Here is a 17,873-nt window from a genome sequence, read left to right as displayed (position 1 = left end):
TAAATTTAAGTTATAAAATGCAATCTTAATTTTATTTGAATGTCCACTTATTCTTGTAGGCTTCTAATCCTTTACCTGAAAATAAAAAGGTGCTTAAATCTAAGATATCAACATAGAGATAAATGTTTCCATGATATAATATTTAGAATTATTCTTTATTCTAATGGAAAGGAAATAGAGTAGCTATAAAATTTTTAAATAGTTTAAAGAGAAACAATTGAAACTTAAAATAAATTTAACAAATGGTTTTTGATATAGAAATTGAATTTCTTTTTCCTATGTGCTACTTTTTTTCCTAGCTACTTTCCTAACTAGGAGTTATTTTCTGCATAGTATGAGTAACTTTATAGGGTACTGTAGTCACAAGATTTCTTCTTTTTTAAGGAGTAGGCTTTGATTTCAAATGGCCTCATTCTCAAGTTCGAGAGATTCACCTGCGGCGTTACAACTTAAGGAGGTCAGCCCTTGAGATTTTCCATGTTGACCAATCCAACTACTTTCTCAATTTTAAAAAAGAGGTATGTGACATATGACCTTTCTGGGAGCCCCAAAAGTATTGGCTTGAGATTATTTTCCAGTTAGTGAGTTATAATGAAATTTTGAATTCTATTCTTTTATCATATCAGAATAGTTAGAGGAAAAAAGTAGATACAGGGTTGGGCAAAAGTATATTTACAGTTCCTATGGAAAATAATACATAATAATATAATAATAAACCTTGTTTCTTGTACTTAAAATTATAAACCTACTTTTTTGCGCCACCCTGTACTTGGAGGGTAAGTAGTATATGAATTTTGTTGGAATTTATGTTTGAATGTTTAGAGAGTGCTTGTTTGCAGTTATTATATATGGGTAGGTAGTAGAATATTGAGTGTTAGCCAATGGGTACTCACAGTATCCAATTGTGACATAATATGCAATACACATAAAATAATTGGATTTATGAGAATAGGTTGGGTTCACTTCAACAATACTGGGGCATTTATTTCATCTGGAGTAGAGTGTAAGTGTTTAATAGATTACCACTGAAACCAGGTACCCTGGGTCTGCCATTAGCTGTGTAGCCTTCCATATGTTATTTGCGTGCCGTCCTTCCTTCCCTCTGCCATTCACTTGGAGTCATACTTGCATCCATCACATTCTGACATCTGTCCCTGCCTTGCTTAGCTCTCTCTCCTTTTCACAGGCATCTCCCCTAGTAAAATTATTTTATGTTCAAGTCTGTCTTGGCATCTGCTTCTCAGGTGACCTGGATTAGCACAAAAACTATATTCCTGGGATTGAGGATTATTCAGATGATTTGATTTGGACATTTGAAGAGTATTTTTTTTATTTTTACAAAAGAATACTTTTTTACTATTAAAAAAGTCTGCTATTAAAAAGTCTACTATTAAAAATTGTCTGCCCTGACTGGTGTGGCTCAGTGAATTGAGTGCTGGCCTGTGACAAAGGTCGCCGGTTCAATTCTCAGTCAGGGTACATGCCTGGGTTGTGGGCCAGGTATCCAATAAGGTGCACAGGAGAGGCAACCACACATTGATGTTTCTCTCCCATTCTTCTTCCTTCTCTTCTCCTCTCTCTAAAAATAAATAAATAAAATCTTTAAAAATCAATTTTCCCTTATAGGAAAAAACAAAGCATGTATTTATTAGAAAGGTATCATCTAATTATACCAAGTGTGTTCCTATTGAATACTATACATTTGTATAATTTTATAATTTTAAAGCACATTTGTATATAGTATCTAATCTTCATAACAGCCTTCAGATTAATACAGAAAATTTCATTATTCCTTTTTTATAGATGAAGACACTTAGTTCAAAGACAAATTTTATTACTTTATATTTGTATAGCCCTGAATAATTTACAAATTTATTAAGCATAGAGATTATTATGCTTAATGTACAAGTGAGACTTAGTAAATTAATTGATTTGCCAAGATGATTAGTAAGTGGCAACTAAATTTGCAGTAGACTTGAATTAGTTTTCTGATTCAGTGTTTGATGATCATTCCATTATACATTATAATTTTCTCAGAAAATACATGTATTGACTTAACTGAGCCTAATATCATAGAGAAGTTAAAACCATAATCCTCTGTTTATTTGAGATGTGAGATGTCCAGTGGAGGCAAATCCATAGAGAGAGAAAACAGATTGGTGGTTGTTAGGGGATGGGAGAGAGTGGGAATTGGGGAGCCCTAGTGGGTAAAGTTGCCCCTGGAGAGGATGAAAAGGTTTCAGAGTTAGATGATGTTGATGGTTGCACAACTGAGAATACACAGAAAAGCCCACTGAATTTTGTGTACTTAAATGGTGAATTTTATGGTATTGGAATTATCTCAATAAAGCTATTATTAGAAAAGCCATAATCCATGTTTGTCTTGATCAATTTTTAAACTATGAAATGCTGGTTTTTTTATAGGTTAGAAACAAAGTATATAGCAGGCTGTTGTCATTTCACTCTCCAAATAGTTATGGAACCAGATCACCACAGGAGTTATTCAAAGCATCAGGATTGACTCAGGTAGGAGATTTTAACAGTCACTGTTTTGGTGTTCACATTATATCTCAGAGTTTTACTTAAAGATAAAACTTTCTTCTGATTATTTTGATTATTACAACTGCTGTTCTTCCAGTCAGATTGATACTTTGAATCTTTGTTTCCCTCACACATGCAGTGCCTATCTTCCAGTTCCCACATCATTCAGTTTATGGGCATGTCTTACGAGTTCCTCTTTCCCACTAATTTTTTCCTTTTAAAAAATAATGTGTTTTTTCTTAATAATAAAAGTAACTCATGGACAAGGTCAAAAATGGGAAAATACAAAGGACGTCATGGAAAAAGGTTAAAAAAAGGGTAATTTCTTCTGACAGCCAAAGCTGACTGATGTATTTTACCCTCAGTTGTATTCCAATGACTCTTTAATTTCTACTGCCAAGGAAAGGCCATTGCTTTCCAGAACTGTTAGTAGTTTCCTAATTAAGTTCTTTGGCCTTGGCTTTCTCCTTCCTCCTGTGTATGCATTAATCTATTTTTTAATTTAATTTTTTAATTACAGTTGACATTCAGTATTATTTTTATATAAGTTTCAGATGTACAGCAGAGTGCTTAATTAATTCTAGTACCAACCTGGTACCATACATAATTACTACAATATTATTGACTGTATTCTCTATGCTGACTTTAATCATAATGTGAAGACTTGCTCTTGTTCAGAAAGCCATCAGCAGTTCTTTCCTATTGCTTATGGAAGAAGCTCTATTTAATAAAATACATTCCCTGTTTTCTGTGGAATAAACTTTATTCATTAAAGTACTGATTCTTTAATTTGACACTCAAGAACAATTATAATAGGGCTTTTAATAAAACCTGTATACATAATTTCTTACTGTTTCCCATTAAGTACATCTCTTGCTTAAGGTACACAGTAAACTTAAATTTGAATGTTAAACTGTCAGCAAAATTCTCTAGCATGCCCACACTGTGTAATTAGCAGGCTATATGCAAGAAGGTTATTAAAAGAAAAAGTCTTTCTTTAGAAAATCTTACATCCAATGTAACGAAATCCTTCTACCATTGCTCTGTAAACCATAATGTTTATATGGAATTTGTAGATCATTTTAGTAAACTAAGATACTGGTTTTATAAATATGTGCACTTATGAAAATGTTATTTAAAAACAAAATTATCAAAGTCGGACGGTCCTCCTAGACTTAAAAATTTTAAGACAGCCAATAAAATATTTCACTGAAGTGAACTATTCTTATGAAGATCTTTTAGAATGTAGTATAAAATTTTTGTGGAAGTTTCTGTTCGTTTTCTGGAGTCCAGTTTTTTTTTTTACTTTCAAGTTTAAATTTTATATATAAAACAAGTGCATGTACACCATAATTGCAAACATGCACAAAATCTAATAGTGAAGCAAAAAAGATAAAATATTGACTTAAGGTGGAGGAAATGAATTTAGGAAAAGTACATTGATTTTATGTCCCTGTTAAGCTTGTTTAAAGCCCCATTCCTTTTATCAGAAAGATGATAAAGATTATATTAGTAATCAGTAATAGTTACTGGTTTTTAAGAGAGAGAGATTAATTTTGCTTTTCTTTTCTGTGTCATCTAGAAGTGGGTGAATAGAGAGATATCAAATTTTGACTACCTCATTCAAATAAATACAATGGCAGGGAGAACCTATAATGACCTTGCACAGTATCCTGTGGTAAGTTGCATATAACTCTCATAAATATATAATTGCCTTCCAGTTGTAGAATATATAAAAATGTATGCACATGATAGTTATTTTTATTTTTAAAAGGATATAAAATTTGTTTTTGCCTTTCTGTATATTTTCTACCCCACTATTTTCAAGAAGAAATATAAACATGAAAAATAATTAAAAAATAAAACCTTTTTTCTTTTGCTTCATTGAAAATATTCCATTGAAATTATAGGAAATAATGCTTCTGGTTATTGCAATAATGATGAATAAACATTTGCAACAGAAAAATATTTTTCAAGACTGTTTCTTTTTTGTCTTTAGATAAGCATTTGATATTATTTAGACAGGGAGATAGTAGCTTCTCTAGGAAGGGATGTCTAAATTGTATATTGTGTGTTTCAGTTTCCCTGGATTTTACAAGACTATACTTCAGAAGAGTTGGACTTGAATAACCCATCTGTTTTTCGAGATCTTTCCAAACCTATTGGGGTAGTTAATGATAAAAATGCGAAAGCTGTGCGAGAAAAGTAAGAGTCTTTTATCATGTTGAAAGATACTTTTTGCTTGTTTGAATTTGTGTTGTTTTCTGTGGCCAACCAAGTGTTACTCTATTTAAATGCACAACTACTTTTGAAAACCAGTCTGATAATTCCTTCACTAAGTTTTCTTGAAAATATAAAAGTTGTACTTTATATGTTCTAACTATAGTCTATTTCCCTTCTTTGCCAAATTTAAAGGAATATTGCTTAGAATTTCTTTTTACCTTGTAATAAGTATGTGCAAAAAGGTAACGAGTTCTTGAAATTTTTCTGCCCAAGTATTGTAGACTTAACCTATAATCTAACATGTAAAAATATCCATCTAAGATAATATTTTGGTATATATAAAATTAATAATACTAACCTGTTATTCACAGGTAACATGAATGAAGAACAGTGGAATGTATGAAAGTTTTAAGTATCATTTTGATAAAGAAAAGTTTTATAGTTCTATATACTTAGGATCTACCCTGTAAACCTCTCATAATTTGTTTTTCAAAGCCAAGTGCTGACAAAAAAAAGAATTCTCATTTCCCTTTTTCTCCAGTTGAACTTGCAGATGACTTGTCAGTTATCGCTTCTAATAATAAGGACAAAGAACTGTTTTGTCAGTAAACTCACCTGTAGATTTATTTGGGAATAGATTGTACATTATTCTTTTTCTTTTTTTACAAATCTTCCCTGGGACTTTTTGTAGTGTTTAATATTTGATTTGATTTACTAGTGGAATTTGGCTGTGTGTGTATTACCTCACCACTATTAGTCAAACTTTTTTTTTTACAATAATAAAAGGTTTATTTTTTTATTGAATTTATTGGGGTGACATTGGTTCACAACATCATACGATTTCAAGTGTACAGGAAAACTGGCAAAAACATCATCCGATCCGCATACTGTATTTTGTGCCCATCGCCACCAGCACAGTCTCATTGTGTCCCCATTTATTCCCCCTTTGCCCACTTCCCGTAACCCCACGCCCCTTTTCCCTCTGGCTATCACCACTCTTGTCTTCGTCTATGTGTTGTATATATGTGTGATTCTTTTGCTTAATCCTTTCACCTTCTTTCATCCAGCCTTTCAACCCCCTTCCTAACAGCTGTCAGTCTGTTCCATGTATCCATGCCTCTGTTCCTATTTTGTCAGTTTCTTTTGTTCAGTATATTCCACATGTGAGATCGTTTATCTTTGTCAACTGGCTTAAAGGTTTTTTTTTTAACGCTGTCACAAGTAATACTTATTATATAAATAATTTGTTGATAATCCAAGATACAGGTTGTTTTAAATTTCAGTAATATATTTTTTACATTGGTACAGATGACTTTGACCCAAAAACTTTTTTATTCCTCCAAATATTAATGATTTCTACATAAAAGAAATTGACTTCTGCTTGAGGGACTGATTAGTATTTTGGTCTAAAAATGTCACTGTCTATTGCTTCAAAAAATGTTCATTCATGTTCAAATTTTATACCCTCTAATTCAGATGTCACCATTCAAACCACTATTTAAAACAGTCACACCTCTGTGTCAGTGATAGTACTGGCAGAATCACTATATGATTGAGCCCTTCTTTCTATCCACTATTTCCTTCCTTCATCTTTTACCTTTAGATTATCAGGATTTCATTTCCACAATTCTTGACTCACCATATGTTTTTTCTATTTCTATTATGTTGGCCACAATAGAATCTCTAATTATTACATTGCCAACAATAGCAAAAATATAGAAACAACCTAAATATCTGAAAGTAAGAAATAGTTATATATTTTAATATGTCTATACATGTACCTGTTACAAATAGCACATACTATTAAAAATAGTTTATTTAGTCATTTGGAAAGATGTTAATAGATGACAGTAAATGATAAGTTGAAACAGTATATTATGTATAGCACTTTTATGTTAAAATATAGATGTGTATTAATTTATACATTAAAGATTGACTAATAGTCACCAAAATTTTAATGTAATAGCTGACTTAAAGCTTTTTCTCATTTTTTTTTGGTTCTGTTTTCTAATTTACAGTGAACATGTGTATTATTATTGTATAATACAAACATGTTCCAGGATCCAATATTACTGACATTTTGTTTATCAGGAAAAAAAGTATTACTGAATAAAAATTTTTTTCATTTATTTACATGGTGTGATATTACAAATACGTTAATCATGAAAATTATTAATAAGGGCTTCTTAAAAACTATTTTCAGCAATGCAATACAAACTTTTGTCTTCTTAATTTAATTTTACTCTTGTGGTTACCAAACTTTAGTTTCTTTGTTTAGATATGTTTTGTTTTGTTTTTTTTAGATATGAAAATTTTGAGGATCCTATGGGAACTATTGATAAATTTCATTATGGTACTCACTATTCAAATTCTGCTGGGGTTATGCATTATCTTATTCGTATAGAACCATTCACTACCCTCCACATCCAGCTTCAAAGTGGAAGGTATGTTTTGGATAAATACACTATTTTCTTAAGACTATAGTTAGTGTTTAAAACTCTTTGCCTTCTTTTTTAAAGATTTTGTTTATTAACTTAGGGGGAAGGGAGGGTGAAAGAGGAGAGAAACATCAGTGTGAGAGAGAAACATGGATCAGTTGCTTCTAAGTGCCCCAACTGGAGATTGAACCCACAACCCAGGCATGTGCTGAGACTGGGAATTGAACTGGTAACCTTTCACTTTGCAGGGAGATGCCTTACCAACTGAGCCACACCAGTCAGGGCCACAAATGATTTTAAGGAGAATTCCTTTTTATTGTTACCCAGTGTACCTTTGTGATTCTTACTGGTTTTAGCAACTCACCATGGATTTAAAGTTAGAACTGATTTAGAGCTAGATCCAAGACATCTACCAGAGGTTTATATCTAACCAATGCCTGTGTAGTCTTCCTAAAAATATTTATTAATCAAAAGGAATAAAAAGGAGGAGGAATGAGGGCTTTTATATTAGGCGTAGCAACTCAAACAGGTCTGTGATGTCATTATATCATATGTCTGTCAGTATTAAAGCTTAACCTGTGTTACAGATTTTCCTAATGATCCTAAAGAAACATTTGTTTATGAATCTGCTATTCCTCAGTGTATCCTGCAGATAGTTCTTGACTGATTCACATTTAGTCTCCATGTTGGCTTATTCTTTAACATTACCATTCGCCTTTCCTACACAATTAAGAGCTATGTAAACATTGCCTATTATTCTGTCTTTATATGTGGCTCTTTATTTTATTTATTTTTTATCCTCATTCACAAATATGCTTACTGATTGCAAAGAGAAAGGAAAGGATGGGGAGGGAGAGGGAGAGAAACATCAATCAGTTGCCTTTCATATGTGCCCCAACCAGGACTGAACCTACAGCCCAGTCATGTGCCCTGACCGGGAACCAAACCTGTGACCCTTCAGTTTATGGGACAGTGTTCCAACCAACTGAGCCATACCGGCCAGGGCTACATGTAGTTTTTATCTCTCAAAATTAGCACGGGTCCCTTGTTCCTGATTTTAGATCATTAAGCTGGTTTCCAAGGAGAGACTCTGTCCTCAAGATCACTAATACATCTCTCAATGTTACATTTACCATGACAGTAAGTAATTTCTCCTCTAGTAAAGTATAAATGGGTTTTTTTCCAACTTTTAATAATTTTATGAATAAATTGTTTTTACAGAGCTCCAAAAATAGATGGTTTGTGCTTTACAGAATATTAAGAAAGTGAAAAGATAGCCCATTCAGTGGGAGAAAATATTTGCAAATTGTATATCTAATAAGGGACTTGTAACTAGAATGTATAAAAAACCTTTACAACATAATAATAAAAGGACAAATAACCCAATTTACACTGGACACACAGGATCTGAAGAGACATTTCACCGAAGAAGATATACAAATGTCCAATAAACATGAAAAGATGCAGAGCATCATTTGCCATCAGGGAAATTTAAATCTAAACTAAATTGGGATACCTCTTCACATCCACCAGGATGGCTATAATCAAGAGAGATAATACCTAACATCAGTGAGCATGTTGAGAAATTGGAACCCTAATGTGCTGTTTTCCACAGGCTGCATCATGGAAAATAGTCTGACAGTTCTTCAAAGGATTAAACATAGAATTACCATGTGACTTAGTAATTCCACTCCTAAGTATATGCCCAAGGTCATTGAAAACATGTTCATGTGGAAATTTGTACACAAATGTGTATAGCACTATGGTATGTAATAGTCAAAAAATGGAAACACGTAAATGTCTGTCAATTGATTAGGAATAACTAAAATATGTATCCATACAATGGGATCTTATTTGGTCATGAGTCATAAAAGGAATGAAAGTTTGATACATGCTATGACATGGATGAACAATGAAAATAGTATACTAAATGAAATAAGCCAAGCACAGTGGCCACATCTTGCATGATTTATATGAGATGTCCAAAATAGGCAAATTCATAGAGATAGAAAGTAGATCGGGGGTAGAAGTTGGGTGAAGGAATAGTGACTGCTAATAGACACAGCATTTGTTTTTGGAGTGATGAAAGTGTTATAAAATTCATTGTGGTGGATGCACAACTATAAATATACTAAAAATGTTAAACCACTGAATTTTCTACTTAAAAAGAGTGAATTATATGTATGTTAGTAATATCTCAATAAAGCTGTTGTCTCCCACACAAACAAAAAGGTTCTATCATTAAAGGCTATACTCCTTGAATTCAGATATACCATCATTACACTTTATTGATGACCCAATCATTGACGATAATTAAATTAGCTTAGCCTCAAACCAAGATTTGTAGGCACAAAAAGAGTCAAATTAGTCATCAGTGTCACTTAGTAAGTCATTACTAAATAAGTCCAGGAAAATAATGTCAAAGGAGATGAACCAGGAGTTTATGCTTTTTGAGATGAGAGAAAGCATAGTAAAATTACAGCATGACCACTTGACCTTTTTCAACTACCACACAGCCATGATGGAACTTAAAAATAAAGTTAAGCCCTGGATGGTGCAGCTCAGTGGGTTGAGCACAGGCTGCAAACCAAAGGGCCGCCAGTCCAGTTCCCAGTCAGGGCACATCCCTGGGTTGCGGGCCAGGTCCCTAGTGGGGGCCATGTGAGAGGCAACCACACACTGATGTTTCTCTCTCTCTCTTACTCCCTCCCTTTCCTTCTCTCTAAAAATAGATAGATAAAATATTTTTAAAAATAAAGTTAAAATAAGGTAATAGTATATGCAAGTAAAATATAAGAGTTTTAGCCACAGAGCTATTTCTCTCAGTCACCCCCTGGTTTTTAGTGGAAGAATTTGTAAAGATATTTATGTATCAAGGGCTAAGTCAGCAGCATTTTTATAGATCTGTTAACCACATATATTAATACTATACTTTGATATTTAAACCCTGTGATTTAAAAATATCCAAGTAACACTTATTCACATTCTGTAATAAATTTTACTGAGCAAAAATTGTACCATTTTTCGGATTAAGAAGTAAAAATGAGTAGTTACATAATAGGCACGGGGATGTCAAGTTCAGCATGGGGAATGTAGTCAGTGATGGTGTGGCTAGTACTCACAGTGCCAGGTGGGTGCTTTTAGCAAGGGGAGCACTTCGTAGGGTATGTGACTGACCAGTAAGCTTGTATACCTGAAACTGGTACAAAATAGTATTGAATGTAAACTGTAATTTTTTTTAAAAAGTGCTATTTTAAGGTGTCTTAGGTTTTTATTTAGGTTTATATTTCATTACTTAAAATTTTTCTCCAGTGATAGTTGGTTTTCAACTATTTTAACTAAAATGATACTAGTAGTTAAAAGGATGGTATTTAGTTCCTGACAACAGAGTATGAAAGATAGTCTAAGAAGGAGAGCAAATTGTGTGTTTAGACATTAAATAGAAATATTGAGAGAAGAGAGACTAATCATTAGGAAACTTGAGTTTAAAGGTTTGTTTCATACATGTTGTCACTTTCATTCAGCATTCACTGTCTCTTTCAATCTCCACGTGCAGGTTCGATTGTGCAGATCGGCAGTTCCATTCCATCCCTGCCACCTGGCAGACTCTCATGGACAGTCCAAATGATGTGAAGGAACTTATTCCTGAATTCTTCTATTTCCCAGAGTTTTTGGAAAATCAAAATCGTAAGATATAGATTAAAAATTTGACTCAACTGGTCTCAGTGGAGGAGCCTGAAAAGTATCTTTCAGGACATTTTGTTTTGTTTTGTTTTAATACATTAAATCTTTTTATTTATTCGGGTCATTTTTTTGTTGTTCAAGTACAGTTTTCTGCCTTTCCCTCTCCACCCCTCCCCACTGCCCCAGCCCTTCCCGCCTCCCTCCCCATTTCCACCCCCCCTTGTTATTGTCCATATGTCCTTTATAATTGTTCTGTAGATCCTTCACCCTTCTCCCCCATTATCTGCCCCCCCCCCATCACTGTCAGCCTATTTTCAATTTCAATGTCTTTGGATATACTTGGCTTGCTTGTTCGTTTTGTTGATTAGGTTCCTGTTAATGGTGAGATCATATAGTATTTGTCTTTCACTGCCTGGCTTATTTCACTTAGCATAATGCTATCCTTTGTGATGCCCTACAGATTATTTAAGATTTGTTCTGTCTGTGTATTACTCAGTGGCAGGGCTTCTCTATGCCCAGGTACTCATCTCACCTTCCAGGGAACTGCCACAGTGAAGTAAGATAAATGAGCAAGATGTGAATTGGTGAGAGAATTTGTCAAAGTACAGCATTTACTAGAGAAGAAAAAATGACCCTACCCCATTTCAGCCATATAACCACTTAGGTTAAAAGTGTTTGAATTAGATAAGGTGAGGATTGAGACCAGGGATCAGCAAACTACAGGTCCGTGGGCTGAATCTATAGGCAGATATGTGCGTTTATAAATAAAGCTGTGTTGGAACACAGTCAGCCAATTCATTTACATACAGACTGGCTGCTTTCACACTGTAACAGCAGATTTGAGTAGTTGCAACAGAGGCCACGGGGATCACAAAGCCAAAAATATTTATTATTTGACCCTTTATTTAAAAAGTTTGCTAACGCCTGATTTAAAGCAGAAGACAGAAAGCAGATTGAACTTAATGATGGCATAAGGTATCATAGTATTTGAAGGAGAGAATCGTGAAGCTAAATACAGTCTTTAAAAATATCCAAATACTTTTTCTATAAGGTAATGTTTGATTTAGTTTAAGCACAGATAAGGAAATTAACAAGATTGTTACTACTGGTGTTCCTTAGGAAAATTTCACAGTATCAAAGGACCATTACCAATTTCTTTTTTCCTCCCCTAGCATGTCATGTTAATGTTGGACCTTTTGCTTGCTCAGTAGAATTATTCGTCAGGCTGGAGAGAACATATTCGGGGCTTCATGTCCTGTGTTCAGGCACACTTGGGCCAGGCTGTGGGAGGCAGGGCGTCTGATTTTCTAGTGAGGTAGTTAGAATTGGTCGCCTTCAGAAAATCAAGTGATTCTATTCACTGAGTCTGATCCTAGACTCTCAGTTAGTCATGGAACTGGAGTCTCCTAAAGCAGGGTGTCTGGGATAGGTAGATTGAGCAGACTAAATTTGGATGCAGAATTTAAGGTACTCCCAGCTCGACAGTTTCTGACATTCACTAGAGCCAGTTTGTCCTCTCGCACTATCGTTCTGGTGGCCTCCATTTCTAACTGTACATTGCCTGTTTGTTTGAAATGAAGTAGGTGAGAGAAAGCAAAGTATATTAGTTAGAATGCCAACAAATATTAATATTAGTGTTTATTAGTAAAATAGATATTGATTTAAAACACCTCAAAATTGTGTGAGCAAGAAAATTTTAGTATTTTCCCTCATAAAAACCTTGACATATGGTAGTTTCAGGTGGCTAAACGATATCATCTAAGTTCTCTGTATTTTCACTCTGCCGTTCTAAGTGTTTGGCTTTATCTTTAGGTAGTTCCTTTCATGGTTACAAATGGCTAATTGGTATCATAGGCAGATATCTTAGTGTCTTAGAAAGAAGTGAGAATGTTGATTCTCTTGTTACTTCTTAAGAGTGAAAAACCCTTTCTCATAACTTTCCCTCATTCCCCAGGCCTGGGCCATAGACCAGCCTCCACACCAGTCACCTGCAACAGGCATGAATTATAGGGTGGGGCAGACAACTTGCATAAAATCAAGGTTCTGCTGCAAAGCAGGGAATGGCTATCAGGTGGCCAACAGACAGTATCTGCTGCACAGTTGTTGAGTTAACAAAGCTACTGACCCTGTCCTGTCATTCTGTGACATTAAACCTCCTACTTTGAGTCACACTGGTATTTTAAGGCAGCTCTTTTTATGAAGGTCTTTTGTGTTAACACTTTTCCCTTCCCACACTGTATGAACAAGAAAACTTCATCTTTGGGTTTCAGCTATATGAGCATATCTTTATGATGTCACTATCTACTTAGAATAGTGGTATATGTCAATAAATATATTGTTCCTCCATAAGGCAAGCATAAATCTTAAAGTGAGTTTAAGGTATGAATTAATCCAAAAAGCTCTAAGGAGTTATATTTTGCAAATTAACCATTAAAGAGACTATGTATATTAATTATTTTTTAATTTAAAATGAATACTTAATCTTGCATTTTTGTTCAGGTTAAGGTTTTGGTCATAGCTGTAGTTTTCCTCCCTTTCCTCAACAAAAATATCAATTATTAATTTGATTTACCTTTTAATAGCCAATTTAAAACTATTGGGCCTTGGCTGGTGAGGCTCAGTGGATTGAGCACCAGCCTGCAAACCAAAGGGTCACTAGTTCAATTCCCAGTGTGGGCCAGGACCCCAGTAGGGGGCACATGAAAGGCAACCACACACTAATGTTTCTCTCCATCTCTTTCTCCTTCCCTTCCACTCTGTCTAAAAACAAAGAAACAAAGATCTTTAAAAAAAACTGTTGGGTTGGCCAAAAAGTTTGTTTTTTTCCATAAGATAGCTTTAGTAGTGGTTAGTTGTCTTTAACTTCATTTGAAACAATGTTGTTAGATTGTATTGTGACATCTGTCATATCAGCGTGCATTTTAAAAAGCTTATAAAAATCAGTGGATTTTTGTGTGGCCATTTTAATATTAAAGATGGAAGAAAGTATGCAACATTTTCAGCATATTATGCTTTATTATTTCAAGAAAGGTAAAAATGAAACAAATTGAAAAAAATTTATGTCATGTATGAAGAAGTTAACTGTATCTGATCGAATGTGTCAAAAGTGGTTTGCAAAGTTTCTTGCTGAAGATTTCTCTCTGGGTGGTGCTTCATGGTTGGGTAGATCAGTTAAACTTGAAAGCGATCAAACTGAGACATTAATTGAGAACAATCAATGTTATATCACATGGGAGATAGCCAACATACTCAAAATATCTAAATCAATGAAGTTACTGGTGGAAATGAAAAATGTGTCTTTTATGGAAAAAGACATACAGACTTTTTGGCCAACCCAATATTATATTTTCATTTACCTTTTTAATCACCTGATAAATGTATTCCAATATATAGGAATTATTTTTATCTATTCAGTGAATTTAATGTTTACCCGAGGATATTTTTTGTAATCAATTTTAGGGACGAAGGGGGAGAGAGAGACATCGATGTGAGAGAGAAACCTCTGTAGGCTGCCTCCCTGTACACCCCAACCCGGGGATCTAACCCACAACCTTTTGGTGGAAGGACAATGCTCCAACCAGCTGAAACACCCAGCAAGGTCAGGGTGGCTCTATAAATTTAGGTCAAGAAAGGAACTTGAGCTCTGGCCGGGTGCCTAAGTTGGTGGAACATCCTCTTGTACACCAAAAGTTTGCAGCTTTGATCCCCATTCAGGGCACATGCCTAGGTTGTGGGTTCAGGTTGGACTGAGTATGGGGAGGCAACCAATTGATGTTTCTCTCTCACATTGATTTTTTTCCCCTTTTTCTCTATTGAAAAACATATCCTTGTGTGGGGATTTAAAAATAAAAAGGAACTTGATTCTCACATTTTACTCATGAAGAAAAAAGCCTTCAGGTTTGCTAAAGAGTGTGCCCTCATATTTGTTCTACTTGATTAATTTAAAGCTAAAATGACTTGATACATTTATCTTTTACATGTCTTAGAATTTAACTTGGGTCGTCTACAAGTTTCTAAAGAACAAGTAAATGATGTCATTCTCCCCAAATGGGCTAAATCTGCTGAGGATTTCATCTATAAACATAGGAAAGCTCTGGTAAGATTTTGTATTTAGTTATTAGATTAAGATAAAAATGTATGTGTTTTCTAGAGGATGAAATTAAGTATGTCTGACTATTATTTTTCTAGATTAATTTGTAATCTCATATGATATTTTTAAAAGTGTAAAGTAGTGATGTATTTCGAGGTAATGAATCTTCTGATATAGTGAAAGTATAGTAAAGTTCTATGGATATATAGCAAAAGAATTCCAGTTCTATAAGGAATCAGCTTGTTGTATCTGAGACTATTTCATTCACCTGGCAGGGTATAGTTTGATGTTTTGTAGTTTATACAGTTGTTTCAAATCTAATATAAGGATGAGTGCGCTTTTGTTTTCTCTGAAGCATTTCAGTTAATTTTTACTAAGACAGCTAAACCCTAAATGCCACTGAAAGAATATTACTAGTTTTTAGCTAAATTTTCAGTTTGGAATTGAAAAATTAGGTAAATGTTGATATTGTATTGCAGTATTTTTATCTTGCAGGTAATGTGTTTTTTTTTCCTCTACAGTAGCCCACTTAGTTTTCTATCTAAACTGAAATGTTGCAGACTCTAAAGCTGATTAGGCCAATACTTGGAAACATTCCTCGTCAGTAGTATATAGTTTGTCAAATTTATAATATTCAGGATAAGATTATAATATTTGTAAACCATGATCCTGTTAATGAATAAAGCAACTCCCAAACATCATCTGTTTCTTATAGCTAACCAGGAACTTGTCAGATGCTTTTCTCTATATTACCTATGACATATGGGGGTAGGGGGGTTCCAGGATTTCAGGAGAGCATGCTCCTTATTAATAAGATGGTAGAAGTTTGTGTTTCATATGTGTAATTTCTGTGTAACAAACTATAGTCAAACCTTAGTTCTCAAGTGTCTCCCGTCTCGAACAGTTTGGTTCTCGACCAAGTTGTTGACAGAAAACATGTCTCGGTTGTCGAACAAAACTTCGGTTCTCAGTGTGACAACCCTTCATGCTGATACTGGTATCATCAGTTACGTATCATCTCTCAGGCAGCAAACAAAGGAGATTCGGTTTTTGAACAGACCACTCCTTCCATAGCCTTCTGGAACGAATTATGTTTGAGAACTGAAGTTCGACTGTACTCCAAAATGTAATGGCTTTAAACTGTAGCCATTTTATGACCTGTCACAGTTCTGTGAAGTGACTGGTCTCAGTTGAATAATTCTCCTGGTCTTGCTTGATGTTCTCATGCCCTTGGAGTCGTATGACTGCTGAGGCTTGAGTCATGTTGGCTTCACTGAGACCCTGACCTGTTGGGCTTTTCTCCCTTTCCATGTAGTCTCAGGATAGCTCCTCTTTGTGTGGTTTCTACCTGAGTATCCAGGCTTCCTCCATGGCCACTCAGGGCTCCCCAAGAGTGCAAAAGTGGAAGCTTCCACACTTTCTCATGGCTTTTTTGTAAATAAAATTTAAAAAATAAATTTTTTTTGTAATGGAAAGAATGTCTTTGATAAAAAGAGTCCATGAGTGTTTTTGGCAGCCTCTTTCTTAACCATAGTAACTTGGAAGTCAAAGGTCTGTCTCCTTTTTTGAACAGTTTCTCTCTCTGAACTAATACGTTTCTTATAAAATTTTATGGGTTTCTTATGCATCTAGTCTATTGGACAGAAACGTTCCATATTAATTTACAGAACAGCCCCATACCTCTTTTGGGCCGAGTGGGAGGCTACTGTGGGAAAAAGCCCTTAAGATTGTTGTTAAAAAACAAAATTCAGTTCAGTAGATTTGAAGATCTAATTGGCTTTATTCAGTGATTCATGATTCACACAGCATGCCATCTACCATATGGAAAGGAGCTCCCAGATACTGTACAAACTGGAAGGGTCTACAGGCAGAAGGGGCCAGAAAAAGGAAGTCTGACACAAAGTGAATTGTTTCAGGAAGGTCACCTTCCTTTGGGGGAAAGGCAGGGGTCTGTCATGCAAATTACCTCACTAGTACTGATTGGGTAATTCTAGATTGGTTAAAGGTCATATTCCTGGGAGAGACTGAAATTTCACCGAGGTTAGATATTAAGTCTTGGTTTGCACAAGTGACTCCATTTTTGCATTGTCTCTTTTTTTCTTTAACATTTTTAAGATATGCTCTGTTGTCTTGAGTGTGTCTGTGAGGGAAAAGGGTCTCAACAGATTGTTTGACAGCCACACTCCTGAACAAAACTTTTGCCTGAGGCCATATTTTACTGGTGACCTTTGGTTGGATTAATGATTGACTTGGGCTATTTGTGGGTTTGGGAGTCTGTACTCTGTAGTCATCCAGGAAATAAGAAATAATTTTATTTTGAAACCAGCAAGACCTGGCACCTTTATATTTTTTTAAAATCATGCTTAAAACTCAAACAGTTATTTTTTTCCCTAACTCATCTTTCTCCTCCAACACTTTATCACAGGCAGCTAAAAAGAAGCCAATTAGCACTTAAAAATATTCTTACTGGAAATCTTCATCTCCAGATCCATGAGTTCATTATTTACTGTTTCTGTTTTTTCATGTGACTAAAACATTGAGTCCCCTTTTTTTCTATCTCTAATAACAATTTCCTTATGGTCTTTTAAGCCATCTTGGAGGCTCCCGGAAGTTGTCCAGGCCTCTGCCTGCCCCCAGCCTACCTCTTGGTGGGATGGGGTGAGGGAATGATTTGCAGAATCTTTCATCTACCCCATTGTGTGTTTCCTTGAGTTGAATTTTTAAACAATTATTTCAATGGAAATTTTACAACAAAAATGCATTCCAGAGCTATAATTAATTTTTGTCATTAATATTTGGACTATTAGAAAATGTTTTTTCACCCATTAATTAATAGATGCATATGTAGTAAATATTAATAAATATAATGCCTACATTGTACAAGATAGAATATAGTC

At 34.6% G+C, this 17,873-nt stretch overlaps 1 protein-coding gene across 2 annotated transcripts in view; it reads left to right on the top strand.

Annotated features, from left to right (window-relative positions):
* NBEAL1 (neurobeachin like 1) overlaps positions 1–17,873 on the top strand; it is a 160,620-nt gene that overhangs the window by 110,031 nt on the left and 32,716 nt on the right. For both annotated transcript variants that reach the window (XM_036023040.1, XM_036023039.1), the window contains 7 exons: positions 385–518; positions 2,425–2,526; positions 4,124–4,219; positions 4,622–4,746; positions 7,068–7,208; positions 10,759–10,889; positions 14,873–14,982. In XM_036023040.1, coding sequence (XP_035878933.1) covers positions 385–518; positions 2,425–2,526; positions 4,124–4,219; positions 4,622–4,746; positions 7,068–7,208; positions 10,759–10,889; positions 14,873–14,982 — 839 coding nt within the window. The remainder of the gene's footprint in view (positions 1–384; positions 519–2,424; positions 2,527–4,123; positions 4,220–4,621; positions 4,747–7,067; positions 7,209–10,758; positions 10,890–14,872; positions 14,983–17,873) is intronic.

This window comes from Phyllostomus discolor, chromosome 4 (assembly GCF_004126475.2).
Source record: "Phyllostomus discolor isolate MPI-MPIP mPhyDis1 chromosome 4, mPhyDis1.pri.v3, whole genome shotgun sequence".
Lineage (NCBI taxonomy): Eukaryota > Metazoa > Chordata > Mammalia > Chiroptera > Phyllostomidae > Phyllostomus > Phyllostomus discolor.
This window is presented reverse-complemented; position numbering and strand designations above follow the sequence as displayed.